Below are 14,361 nucleotides of genomic sequence, written 5' to 3'. Positions count from 1 at the left end.
CTTCACACCAGCTAAAAAACTGGGATTATGCTGATGAACTTTCTCAATTTTCCTCAGTTGTGGAGGAGACTAATGTAGGGATGGGATAGAAGTGGGAGGGTGGAAAAGTGGTTTGAACCAGAGATCCCTGAGGGTAACCTCCGATCTAGCCAGAGAAGCAGCAGCAGCATTACACCCTGTAGGTCACAGTCAGAAGCCCAGAGTCCTCAGCATCATACCCTCCCCCTGACTCCTTAGAGCCGGGAGGGGCCTGAGAACCGGAGATGTCAGAGCTGGGAGAAACCTTAGCATAGGGAAGGTCCTAGCTGGGAGGGGCCTTAGCACAGGGGCTGTCAGGGCTGCATGCTGGGAAGGACTTGGCCATCACTTAGTGCCCGCTGCTCCCTCATGGAGGTGTTTAGATACCTCCAAAGCCCTTGGGGATCTAAAACCCTGGATTAGGCGGGGCTGTATTCTTGACATGGCGCGCTCCTCTGACGTCTTTCTTCCTCACTTAATCTCTCCTTTCCAGGTTGTTGCTCCCACCCCCTGGACTTACGGAAACATTAAGATGTTAGGGATCCAGCCCGGCCTCCTCCTTTTCACCAGGCCCAGGGTCTCAACAAGCCCCAGTAGGTGCGGGAGCTGCCCCCTCTGACTCTCTGGCCAGTGTCGCCCGGCCTTCAGATCGATGGCACTGAAGCCAGGTCCCACATCATTTAAAAAACATTGATGCGTCTGATTATGATCAACGCACCCCCTCCCTCCCATGTGTATGGGGGGGGGCGGGGGAGGGTCTGCTGTCTGGAGTCTTGGACTCCAGGCCTTCTCAAAGCCTAGAGATGTTCAAGAACTACCGTCATCATCACCATCAGAGCCTCCATTTACACAGCACTTCCAGCTTATGGAATGCTTTACATGTATCGTGTTACTGGACCCTCGCAGCAACCCATTTTACAGAGAAGGAAACAGGCTGCTAGGTCAAGGCACTTGTCCTCAAGCTCAGCCTTCCATCTACTATGTCACCTAGCTGCCATCTGATCCAACCCTCCCCCATCCTTTTTACATGGGTGGAAACTGAGGCCCTGCTAGTTGACAGCCGTGGCCACAAAGCTAGCAACTTTGACTCAGAGTTCAAACCAGCTCCCAGTCTGGGCTTCCCCACCTTGTCTCTGCCCATCTGTCTGTAGTAGGGGAGGGGGCTTAGATGGTCTTGCCCGGTCCTGCCCCTCCCTAGGACTTCCAGAAGGCCAGAGGACAGACACCTTGAGAATCCTCCAGGCATGGTCCCAGATGGCTTCACCTCATTGGATTCTCCCACTACCTAACAAAAGGTAATTAATTATTGCCTGTATTTCAAAGGCAAAGAAGGGTTCTGGGTGGTTGTTCCTTCCCCTAAGAATACAGAGTTAGCATGGGGCATAGGAAGATAGGTGAGAGAGATCATTTTGCAGATGAGGAAACTGAGGCACTTGCCTAAGGTGGCAAAGGTCCAGCAGCGGAACAGACACTTGAACCTGGGGATTGACTTGAGACTCAGGACTCTCCTTGCTCTGCCCTGTGATACTTCCTCCTCTCACCTGTTCCTTCAGCCCCTCTCTCTCCGAGGTCCTCTTTGCTCTACTGCCCTGCCCCTCCTCCAGTGTCATGGTTCCCCCCAGCCCTGTCCCGATCCTTTCCACCCCCACTCCCCATTCATGGAGGTGGTTGCTTCCTTTCTGCAGCTCCAGTCCAATTAAAGGTGATTTTAAATTCCCGTTTCCCTGGCCCTGGTGACCAGGTTGGAAACAAGCCCGTGACACACCAAATGAGCCTCTGAGCAGGGACGACAAATTGATATTCACTAATGGGAAACCTTGGCCTAGCTAATTAGTATTTATTCCCCAAGTACACACCCTTCAGATGACAAATAGCAACTCTCAGCCAGCTTCGAGTAGAGGATGATGAAGGAGAAGCGTATGTCAGCTATCCCCTTTCCCCTCCAAACCACAGGACCCTGGCTCATTTTAGAACTAGAACGGAATTAGAGACTTAAGTCCATTTTACAGATGAGAAAACTAAGACCCGGAGATGCTAGGTTACTTGCTCAGGGTCACACCCAGTAAGGGTTTGAGGTGGAATCTGAATCCATATCTTCCTGACCATGTCCAGGGCTGACACTGCACATTTCCTTTCAAAAGTCCTCTTCATCTCTCTGTCCCTCCAGTAACAGACACACTCACCGTGAAGTCCTGAGGGAGATTACCCTTAGCCCAGCCTTCAAGGCTCCCTATGAACTGGCCCCAAGGTTAGACCTTACATAGCCCTGCTCACCTGCATGGCTCATGTACTGCCTGCCAGGCTGGCCTGGCCATGGATGCCACCCTTTTCCCAATGCTCAATGCCTTTCTGTCTTCACATCTTGGCTCATACCAAGAACTGGCTCCCTTTGGGTCTCTGCTGCTTTCAATTCCTCTTCCACTTCCTTAAGTCCAGTTCATGTCCCCCTCTTCTGGGAAGCCTTGACTGAGACCTCACCACTGGTTTCAGCAAGAGGTCCCCTCCTCCAGGCTCCTGGAGTCCTTATGGTCAAGGCCACTTTGGGGACACTTAGGCCAGGCCATCTCAGGGAGTCATCTTTTCATTTGAACAGCGTGGTGTAGCAACAGAAAGAGGGAAGGATTTCAGGTCAGGTGCTTGGGTTCAGCTTCCTGAGCCTCAGTTTCCCCTTCCGTCAATGAATAAATGAGGAGGCAGCAATAATACAGTGGAAAGAATAGTTTTGGAGGAGGACCTGAATTTTAATTCTGCCTGTTTCTCCCTGCCAGTGGGACTTGGTAAATCACTGTGCTTCCTTATCTATAAATGAAGGGGAGGATTAGGAGGCCTTTTAGGCTTCTTATGCTTCTAGATCTATTGTCCTGTGGCCCATAACTCAAGGATTTAGTAAGTATCTACTGTGTGCCAAGCATTGTGGGGTAAGTACAGAGAATGAAAGAATCCCTAATCTCCAGAATCTTACATGCTGATGAAGACTGCATAGAAATATAAAAAATATATATCCATATATTCATACACTACATAGAAATATAAAAATACATGCGTATATTCTCATAATCCACATAGAAATGTAAATATGTATACATATGTTCACACACAATATGTTTATCTCATACAGTAATATATACTTGTCATTATTTATTTACACTTATCTTAAATATTAGTATATTCTTGACATATTAACATATACTTGTCTTATATATCAGTGTATATGCTTTTCATATGTATTAATATATTCTTGCTTTTTAATTATATATTAATATATACTTGTTTCAAATATGAACGTATACTTGTCTTTTATATTAGTACATATAATTGTCTTGTATATTTGTATTATATATCAACATACATTTGTCTTATATATTATTTAATGTATTACTAATATATCTATATTAATATAATATAAAGTTAATAAATACAAATACATATAGTCATTAAATATAAGGTAGTTTGGGAGGTAATGAGCCATATCCATGTTGGCAGTTTACCTGGGAGGAAGATTCTCATATTCTCAGGCAAAGAGAGGGATTGGGGAGGTCAGTTTCATCGTGCACAAGAGGACATCTTTTTAGAGACACTTCACCATCTTGCCTTGCAGGATCCAGGAGTGTAAATAAAGGTTCTACCATGAAGCCAATGGCCGTCTATATGGCAATATCTGTGGCAGAGGATGAAGGAGAGAAATCTATGAAGTACTCAATGAGGTTCTCTAGTCCAAGTCAACATATGCTTCGAGGCTCAGTTACTTAAATCAGAAAGATACTTTTATGAAGTGCCTGCCATGTGCTAGGGACTTTATGGGATATGGAGCACAGAAAAAGAAAACAAATAGTAAGTATGCTGGTACATAAAGTTTCCATTTAAATAATGGAAGAGACCAAAGATGTGTAGATAGAAATCACACTCATGCCCATTGTGGATATTTTCTGTAATAAGAGAATTGGAAGATGCAGGACATAATGAGCCTCAATCAACATTTTTTTTTAAAATTGCAATTGACCTTTAATTAATCAGTATTGACTCATAAAAACCGGTGAAGAGAAAAAAGAACCTATGGAAAGCTTGGTGTACCATCCAGCAAAGCCAGATCAGCCCTAAAGCAAAAAGCCAACAAAAAGAAATGAAATGGAACCAATCGCATGATTCTAGTAGAATTATGGATTTAGAACTTTTTTTATCGTTTTAAACTTTTATTAGTAATTGTTTCTGAAGAATCAAGATAGTTAGCAAATTACTTTAGAGTCATCAAGATGGTATTTTTTTTAAATTTAGAATTTTAACAATGTACAACATAATACAAAACAAACCACATAGATTTCCATCACTAAATGTTACCAAAAGTATCGTTCTAAAGTGGTGAGTCTGCTCCCCAAGAACCACATGAAAAGTAAAACTGAAACTACTTTGTGAGTTAGGACTGAAAGGTGCCATCATCGTTACAGTCATTGCAGTCATCAGCATATTGTTTTCCTGGTTTTACTTCTTTCACTTTGTATCAGTTCACATAAATCTCGTGATACTTCTCTGAATTCTAGATATGCTATTTATTACACGACAGTAACATTGCATCATATCCATGTATCACAACCTGTTTAGCTTTTCCCTAGTCAATACAATGCCCACCTTCTTAACATTGGTGTTCTCCCAGTGACACTATTAAGGTGGGGATCATGGGACACTCATTTTCAGAGATATTAAATCACAGGTGACAGAAAGTGCATTTGAGCATCAGCATCTTACAAAGCAATGACTAGAAGGGAAAGAGAGGGTCAGTCCACAGATTCCTGATATTTTTCATGGTGACTGGTTCCCGAGGAGAGGTATAAAGCCTTTATCATTGAGGACAGGGAGGATCTGAAGAGGCAGCAAGCTGGCGATGCCCTAGTCTACTCTGCATAAAGTGAAGGCAGAAATGAGAGATGACCTGCCTGCCTGCTGAACTGGAGGGACCATAATTATAATGGGGACTGATATTTGTGGAGCATGTTTTCATGCCTCGGCAGGACTTGTGGTCTCCAAATCTATGGTGTAGCTAGACTATGAACTTCTCGAGGGAGGAACGACTTTGCTTTACTTTTCTCTGAGTCTTTCCCCTCCTCCCCATCCTGCATCCTCCAGCTACATCCATAGAAGGGGCTAGGATGTTTTGGTTGTTTGATTCTATAGTTCCTGGAGGGGATTGCCCACACAACACAGCTTGAGCAGGGTCCTAGATGGGGTCTTCTTGGCACAGGTATCTCCAGACCCTTCCCCAAGAGGCCTTGGGTGTACAGGTTGAAGAGGGAGCTAGGCCTGCTCTCTCCCATCTCATGATCAAATGAGGTAATATTTGTAAAGCTGCCAAGGAGCTTCAGAAGTGCTTCTCTCCTGCCCCTTCCCTTCTCCATGTCTAGGGTAGGGTAGGTGAGAGGTAAATACATCCCTTTTTTGCTAGTAGAACCCTATCTCAGGTCAGGGATGGGGTGAAGGGGGCCACAGGGTAAAACTGGATAGAGGAAGGAGACTCACCCCAATGGAGTCTAACCCCAGAGCCAGACTGAGCAATCGGGGTTCCTCTCCCAGCAAGCTCCCTGTCTTGAAGCAGGTGGGCTTCAGAGATGGCTAGGGGAGGGCGTGTCTGGAGAAACATGGTAAAGTATTATTCTGTACCATGCCAGGCTCTGACCCAGCCTCAAGTCAGTGCTCCCCTTCCCCTCCTCCATCCATCTCCCTGCTCTCCTGGCCCTTGGTCTCGATTTCCTTTGTCAGAATAATTAAGACCATCTGCTCCTCTGAGTCTTTTATCAGCCACCTTTAAATCAGCTTCAGGAGCTTGCAAAGTGGCTGGGTCGCTGTCTCCCACCCCAGTGGAAGACAAAATTAATTTTCCTAGATAGGGAACCTGGCCCATTCCCCTGCTTCTATTTCTCCTCCCAGTCTCCTGCTTCCCAGCTCAGTTGTGAGTCTGCCGGCCCGGATCACATCTCTAAGCCCTATGGAGGCTTTATTGAGCCAGCACCAGCTGGATCGAGCAGAAGAGAAAGCTCTTTGCAGCAGATCACAGGCCTGTTTATGTTGGAGTTGGCCCGCTGAGACAGAATCAAGAGCCCTGGGTTTGAATCTCTGCTGTGACTCTTGCTAGCTGTGGGTCCCTTCCCTCCATGGAGGCTTTTCCTTCCTCCTTTTCCTCTGAGATTAACTTTTATTCCACTCTATAGATTTTGAACGTACACAGCCACTTGCCTGTTGTCTCCACCATTACAGTGTGACTTCCTTGGAGGCAGGAGCCATGAGTTGACCTTTCTTTGTATCCCCAGGACTTAGTGCAGTTAAACACCTAATAATACTTATAGATTGATGGATTCCTGGGTAGAATGAAGGTTTAGGTCTAGATTTGGCAGCAGGAAAACCTGGATTCAAATACTGCCTCAGACACTAACTAGTTGGAGGGCTGTGAACCCTCAGAGGGACTTAACCTCCCCATGCCTCAGTTTCCCCATTTTCAAAATGGGGGAACCTTTTCCAGCTCTAAATCTTTGATTTTAAGGTCCTTTCTAGCTCCTAGGGTAGGGCTTCCAGGGGCAGTATGCCAGGGGATTGGCTACCACTCGTGGGATATCACTGTGGGGAGAGGGCCTGCAGTGTGGAGATGGGACCCTTTTATTGGTTGTGTCCTCACAGACCCTCAATTTCCTCCTCTCTAAAATGGGAATAAATAGTACTTGTGCCTACCTGTCCCTGGCACAGTACAGAGATGGGAGCAATGACTTTTGCTCCTTCTGGCCCAAGAGGCGTTGGTAGTGAGGAACCCACGTCTATGTAGTCAAAGGACCTCTGCCCCCTGATTTGACTGGCACGTTGTAGGTACTTAATGTTTCTTGATTTGAATCATGGAGAGGATGGGGCTGAAGAGGAGACGAGGGAAGGATAGGCCTTCCAAGGACCAGCTGCCATCTTCCTGCTGTGGGAGACAAAGGTTCCCCTCCCCACCCCAATCGGTGGGGGTCTGGAGGGCCTGAGCCTCCCCTCTCCCTTGTCATGGGGCAGGGGGAAGGCAGCCAGCAGGCTGCTGCAGGAGCAGAAAAACTCATAAACGTGATGGCTTCTCTGGGAGCTCAGCTGCGCTCTAGCTAGCCCATCATGGAGAAAGATTGATGGACTTCATTTGTCTCTGGGGCAAGCCAGGCCTAAGGCTTCTACTCTCCAGAAAGGGGGAAGGGAAGGCACATCCAGGGTGGAGAGAGGCCCTGCAGGTTTGGAGGGGAAGAGAGGATTCACATGATTCGCATGATTCCTAAACCTGGAAACAACTGCAGGCACATCTAGCCTGACCCCCTTAGTTTTATAGACAATGAAACTGAGACCCCCAGGAATGGTGAAGCAACTCAAATACAATCACACAGCTAGAATCAGAACCATGACCCTCTTTTGAAGCAGATACTCCTTTGAGGCTTAGCTCAGACACCATCTAAGGATGAAATCTTTCCTTGGTGCTTTGAAAAAAATGTGAATTTGACTTAGTGTGTCCTGGCCACAGCCCTGGTGGATTGGGTGAGGCTTTGGTGTGGGTGGAGGAGGGCAGAACCACAGCTGCTTATTCATCCCCAGAAGTACATCTCTGGAGCAACCAGTTCTGTTCTAAGTGCCATATTGCAGAAGGAATGTGGACACTCCAGAGTTCCAGAGAGGAGAGAATTGGAAGTCAGGATGAAGGAATTGGTGCTCCTTACCTGGAGAAGAAAAGACTTTGGGGAAGGACCCAAGAGCTGTCTTTAAATATCTGAAGGGCTTCTCATGTAAAAAGATTAGTCTTTTTCTGCTTGATCTCTGAGAGCAGAACAAGGAGCCTTGGGTGCAGGAGGTAGGGACAAGAGTCAACTCAATGTAAGGAAGAACTTGCTAATAATTATTGCAAAGTGGATACCTGTCTCAGGTGGGTGGAGTTTCCTGTTCCTGGAAGGCCAAATAGCCTCTTCCCAAGGTATTATTGCTGGAATCAGGGTTCCATGCTGTCCTCTTCCACCCTTGAACAGATGGGGTAGCTGGAGACCAATGCCTATCATCCACAGAAATCCTTTTTAAATTGGGTTTTCTTTGATCATTAATTGGTTGAAAGGCTCAAAAAGAAGTTGATAGATAATCTCTGAGGTCTCTGCTATCTCACAAATGATTTGATTCCATGGGGAGGGGAAAGGGTTTGGGCTTGACCCAGGCTGGAGGTAGCAGGTGAATCAAGACAGCATTCCAGAAGGGCAGTCCAGTGGCACAGTGGATAGAGTGCTGGTCCTGGAGTCAGGAGGACCTGAGCTCAAATCCAACCTCAGATACTTAGCAGCTATGTGACCCTGGGCAAGTCACTTACCTTTGCTTGCCTGCGTTTCCTCATCTATAAAATGTGCTGGAGAAGGAAATGGCAAACTACTCTGGTGTCTCCCAAGAAAACTTCAAATGGGACCTTGGAGAGTCGAACATGAAATGATTCAGCAACTACAAAGGCAGCCTGGCCTTGACTCCCTCACATGAGCAAGGGTTGGGGAGTGGCTTTGTTTGATACGGGTCATTTAAACCAGTTTAGGGTGTCTTGGGACAAGATTTCCAACTCTACCCCAATACTGTTGGAATCCTGTGAAAATTGTGAATGTCATCTGCTTTTGTCTTTCCCACATAATGAGTAAAAAACTACCTTCAATCCATTTTTGGATGAGTCCAACATGCATTTATTAATTAATTTTATTAGTTAAGTATTATTTATTAACACTAAGTGCCAGACACTACGCTAAGCCCTGGGGATACAAAGAAAGGCAAAAAACAGTCCCTGTTCTCAAGGACCTTACAGTCTAATGGAAGAGACAACATGCAAACCACTACACATAACAAAATTCATATAGGATGAATTGATGATAATCAACAGAGGGAGTGGCTTGAGGGAAGAAAAGAGGGTGCAAGGGTGGGAGAGGGGGTGGGGGTCTGAGAAACCAGGCACGAATTGACCATGCAACTAATGATTTAGAGATGGGACGGGTTGTTTGACCTGGTCAGGATGAGTATAATAATGGACACCAGGGTTCAGGATAGGACTTGACCCAAAACGAGGAAGAAGGACACCCCAATTCCTAAATACACCCCTTTTGGAAACTTTTTCCTTCTCAGACCCCCCTCAACCTTTCTCATCTCTTACCTTCTTAAGGTTAAGGCCTGTTTCAACTCTTAATTCTCAACTGTCTATACTTCTCTTTGGGCCCATAGCATGAACTATTGAATTTATTTGTCTCTCCCTACTTGGCTCCCAAGAGATGAGAAAGATGCACTCCTTTCCCTTCTTTACGGAGGTGGTGGGCTATGGGTGTAGAACATTGCATTACTGTCAGAATTGATTCATGGAATAGTTTTACTGATATGTTCTCTCACCCTCCCTAAGTTTTTTATTTTGTCACAATGGATGGTCTGCAGGGGAAGAGATGAAGAGATATTCAGAAATAAAAATTCATAAATTTTAAAAAATCTAAAAAGATATAAATTCAAAAATTTAACAGTTTATCTACATACAAGCTTTATCTCCCCTGACATTCTGGAAGCTTCTTGAAAGCAAGAGTTGGGTCAAATTCTTACGTTTTCCTCTGTTCAAGACCTCTTCTGATCCCTTATGGGGGAACAGAGCCTGTGTTTTTGAAGGCATACCAACAGAATGTAAGCCGTATGTTCATTCTATAAGAAGGAATGGTTTGGGGTATGAGTCCAATGACGTCTCTGTGGTCCCAGAGAGGCCCAGTCTAGGGGAGTTTGAAATGGCCTTTCACCAAACTAGCTCCAAGAAGAGCCACACCTAGGAAACCACACAGCCCTAAAATATGGGAATTCCCCAGTTCCAAATACAGGAGGTGTTCATTCATTGAGGATATCTGATGAATGGGAGAGTGAACAGCAAAGGAAGGATAGGATAGAGAGGGTCCCGCCCTCCAAGAGTCTACTGGGGAAGGTAAGGCTTAAAAATACAGAGCGATCAAGAAGAATTAATGGTATGTGGCTATGGAGGAGGCTGGTAATAGGTCGAGGTTAGGGGGTGTTGGTGAGCCAAGAGAGGAAGAGAATGGGGGGGGGAAGATTTTGTGCTCATTTTTAAGTGGAGAGGTGATACAGAAAGACTGGAGAACCCCAGGGAGGCACCTTCATTTTGTTTAAGAAATTGGGCCAACTTATGGAGATAACTAGGAGAAATAGAGTCAGAGATGCAGAGGAATCCCACTCCCCCCATCCCACCCCTCCCTCCCCTGCAGTAGCCAAAGATGGGACTTGTGTGCAGGCCTCTGTCAAGCAAGCCTTTCTATGGGACACTGACTGTACATCATTCTGGGGGTGTCCACACCTCTCTGGCACTCATGGTTGCTCAACCAAGGGTCTCTGTCTTGTTTTCTACCTTCTTTCAGGAAACCCCTCACCCGTAGAATTGTAAATCACATGCTTGTAGGTAGAAAGACAATTTCATGCATATTGTCCAAGGTTTCCTGGTCAGGGCTATGAGCCAAGGAGAAAGAGGCAAACTTGAGCTCTTTGTGGCTTGAGAGTCTCTGAGTCTATGGTCCATAATTTAAGTCACAATCTCCCGAGTTCTTCTCCTACTCCTTTCCCTAGCAGTGGTCCTTGAAAGGCTCATGCTCAGACTCTGGGCAATGACATGGTCCCCAGGCCCTAGTCCTACCTCTTTGTAGGTGAGTTAATTCATCTCAGACCCCAGCCAGGCTGACTCCTCCCCGTATAGGAGGATTGATGGGAAAGAGTTGATGCCTTAACTGAGATCTGATTCCCTTCTGCAGCTGAAGCACTCAGAGGGGTGAGAACAAGCATCGTTCCTCACTTCCCTGCTAACAACTCCAGGAAGCAGGACCCTTTCTTTCCCCTTGACAGAGGACTGCCCTCCTACATGGTGGGGTTGAGTCCCCTCCATCTGGGGCTGGGGGATCCCTGAACATGTGCCCCTCCTGGGAAGGGGAGCTAGCCTGAAAGATGCTGCATGGATCCCACGGTGGGCCTTGGCCCCCTTTGGGGGACCAGATCCTTGGTCTGGGAGGCATTGTTGGTGGTGGCTGAGGCAGCAGGCGGGGCAGAGGTGGTGGAAGCGCTTTCTGAAATGCTTCGAGGCCAGGGTATAGATGAGAGGGTTGAGGCAGGAATTGGCATAAGAAAGACAGTGGGATGCCAGGCGGCAGGCATAGGTGGACCAGTTGAAAGGGAAGTGACCAAACCAGAAATACAGGATGACCACGTGGTGGGGCAGCCAGCAAAGGCCAAAGAGGGCAGCCACTGCCAACATGGTGCGGCCAGCCCGAGCTTTGGCCTGGCAGCGTGCCTGCGAGGCTGGGCTCCTGGGGTCCACCGTTACCCGGAGGAAGCAGAGGGAGCGGGCATAGGCCAGGCTGACCACAGCCACAGGCAGCAGGTATCCCACAGCAAAGGTCACCAGGTCCAGGGCCTGACAATGCTCGTCCTCCCAACCTGGCACACACAGCACCAACCGCCTGTACTGCACTGTCCAGTAGTAACTGAAGTAAGGTCCCAAAAAGAGCAAGGCCAGGAGCCAAATTAAGCCAATGGTTACCCAGGCGTTCTGGGCTGTTCGGAGGGATCGAGAGTGCAGAGGATGGCAGATAGCCAGATACCTGGAGAAATGAAGGCGAACTGTCATGAATCCCAGCTTTGTCTGTCTTCTCTCCTTTCTGCCTGCCAAGGTGGGACATACAACTGTGAGGAGAGAGAGTCTGGCCCCTGCCAGTGCATGCCAGGCCTCCCTCAGACTAGCCCTGATGTGCTGGGAGAGGCAGCAGGAAGGACCTGGTGCTCAGAGAGGCTCATTTGTGATCTTGGACAAAACACTTCAATTTCATGCCTCAGTTTCTTCAAGGCAGGAGAGGGACCTGTGACTTCCCTGGCATAGAGAATACCATCATTTGGAGAATGACTAAATGTAATTGTGAGATAATGAATGAAATATTATTGTGCTATAAGAAAGGACCGATAAAGAGAATTCCGAGATACTTGGGGAGACTTAGCAGTCTCTAACAGCAGAGAGAGCACCCACTTTGTGAGGTGAGGAATCCTAGAAGCCTTAGATTAAACCAGAAACCCAGCAGGTGCTGGGTTATTTTTCATCTTGGCGTCCCCGGGCACCAAGGCAGGGACTCTACATGGAGGTATACACTCCAAAAATGTATGTTGGATTTGTTTAATTGAATCTGTGAAACAGCAGAAAAATCTCATTCCTGGGTTTTAATGGGAACACTGCTTTGTAAAAATAACAGGATTTTAGACTGAGAGCGAGAAGGTCCCTCAGAGGGCACTGAGTCCGAACCCCCCTTATTTTGTCATTGTTGTTCAGTCATCTCAGTCATGTGACCTCATCTGGGATTTTCTCTGCAAAGACACTAAAGTGCTTTGCCATTTTCTTCTTCAGCTCACTTTTACAGATGAGGAAACTAAGGCAAACAAGGTGAAGTGACTTGCCCAGGGTCACACAGCCAGTAAATGTCTGAGACTGGATTTGAACTCAGGTCTTCCTGACTCCGGGTCCATCACTCTATCCAATGCATCCCCAAACCAGGTCCCCTCATTTTGAAGAGAAGGAAACCTTACTTTCCTTAAGGATTCCTTAGTTTCCCAGGGATTTTGAGTGACTTGCCCAAGGTATATGTTGTTGCCAAAGAAGACCATGCCATCAGAGAAATAATGACATGATTTGCACTTGACTTTGTTTTGAGTGAGGGAGGGTTGTGCAGGTCACCAGCCTCACTTCTCCTCCAGAGCCATCTGAATCCAGTGACCAGATATTCATCAGGATGACAGGAGATGACCCAGGATGAGGCAATTTGGGTTAAATGACCTGCCCAAGGTTACACAGCTAGTGAGTGTCAAGTGTTTGAGGTGAGATTTGAATTCAGGTCCTCCTGATGCCTGCACTGGTGCTCTATCCACTGCAACATCTAGCTGCCCCAACTTGCCCAAGGTAACACAGCCTGAGAAGCAGGATTTTATCCTAAGTCCTCCGACTCCAGAGTAAAGAGCCCACATTTCTACGAAGCATTAAGGGTTACCAAATATTTTATAACAATCCTGAGAAGGAGGGGCTATTATTATGTTCATTTTACAGATGGAGAAACTGGTTAGAAAGTCTCCCAGACTTTCATCCATCACATCATTCACTCATTCATTCATCCAGTTAGCTGGTACTCCTTTCTAGTCTAAATGACTTGTGCATCGCCTTAAGGAGAGCACCAGCTGTTAGTGTCATCATGTTCCCTCATCCCCAGGGACCCTTCTGAAACTCAGAACAGCAGGTGAACCCAGAGTTCCGAGATCTCCCCTTCACCCCATCTGAGCCCCCACTTCTTTACCCTAATAAGCTGTAAGCTCCCTGAAGGCAGGAGTTATATACTTTTAAAAACACTGTATCCCCCAAAACCAACACAGTCCTTACACACACACACACTTAACAGGGATTGAGTTCTGAGCCTCGAGTCAGGAAGACCTGAGTTCTCATTTACTAGATGTGACCATGGGCAAGTTACTTAACCCTATTTGCCTCAGTTTCCTCACATGTAGAATGGGGATAATAGTAGCACTGACCTTATAGGTGCTGTGAGGATCAAATGAGATCATATTTGCCAATACCTGTCACATAGTCAGCTCTTAATAAATGCTTATGAGTTCAATATTCTCTCCATCCTTCCCCACTGCTGCTAGGAGGTCCCCAAAGGGCAGACATTTGGAGGAAGTTTAGGTGCAGCCTAGCCCAGCCCCCCACCTCCTGAGCTGGATGTTGGGCAAAGGATTGTCCAGCTTGCTACCTGTCCACGGAGACAGCGGCCAATGTGAAGCTACTGGCATACATGGTGAGATAGATGAGCAGATGCACAGCCTTGCAGGCAAAGGTCCCAAAGGGCCAACTGTCCAGGGTGTAGATGACAGCTTGGAAAGGCACGCAGAACACGAGGAAGCACAGGTCAGCCACGGCCAGGTTGAGGATGAACAAGTCCGTGGGGCTGCCCTTGGACCGTCCAGGTCTCAGCAGCCCAGCCAGCACCAGCCCATTGCCAACCGTGCCCAGGAGGAAGATGATGGCGAAGACCACAGGAACCACAATGCCCACTGGCCCTCGGGTGCCCAGATCCTCTGAGGACATGTTCCACAGGTCGGGCATCTCTACATCAGGGTGCTAGGAGAAGGGAGATCTCAGCCTCACTGTCCTCTGCCCCAGTCACATTACCTCTGGAGGACCAGGTCCCACTTTGTGCATTCCACATACCTGAAATTGGTACAGAGATCAGAGAAGGGTCTAGGGACCCTTAAGAGGGGTTATCTTTTTGCCAGCAGACT

At 47.0% G+C, this 14,361-nt stretch overlaps 1 protein-coding gene across 1 annotated transcript; it reads right to left on the bottom strand.

The window, feature by feature from the left end:
• Positions 1-10,628: 10,628 nt before the first annotated feature.
• GALR3 (galanin receptor 3) lies at positions 10,629-14,361 on the bottom strand. The gene is made up of 2 exons (XM_072656042.1): positions 13,833-14,361; positions 10,629-11,651 (listed from the first exon to the last, which is right to left on the bottom strand). The coding sequence occupies exons 1-2, from the start codon at positions 14,183-14,185 to the stop codon at positions 10,781-10,783; spliced, it is 1,224 nt and encodes a 407-aa protein (XP_072512143.1). The 5' UTR covers positions 14,186-14,361; the 3' UTR covers positions 10,629-10,780.

Source organism: Notamacropus eugenii, chromosome 3, assembly GCF_028372415.1.
Source record: "Notamacropus eugenii isolate mMacEug1 chromosome 3, mMacEug1.pri_v2, whole genome shotgun sequence".
Lineage (NCBI taxonomy): Eukaryota > Metazoa > Chordata > Mammalia > Diprotodontia > Macropodidae > Notamacropus > Notamacropus eugenii.
This window is presented reverse-complemented; position numbering and strand designations above follow the sequence as displayed.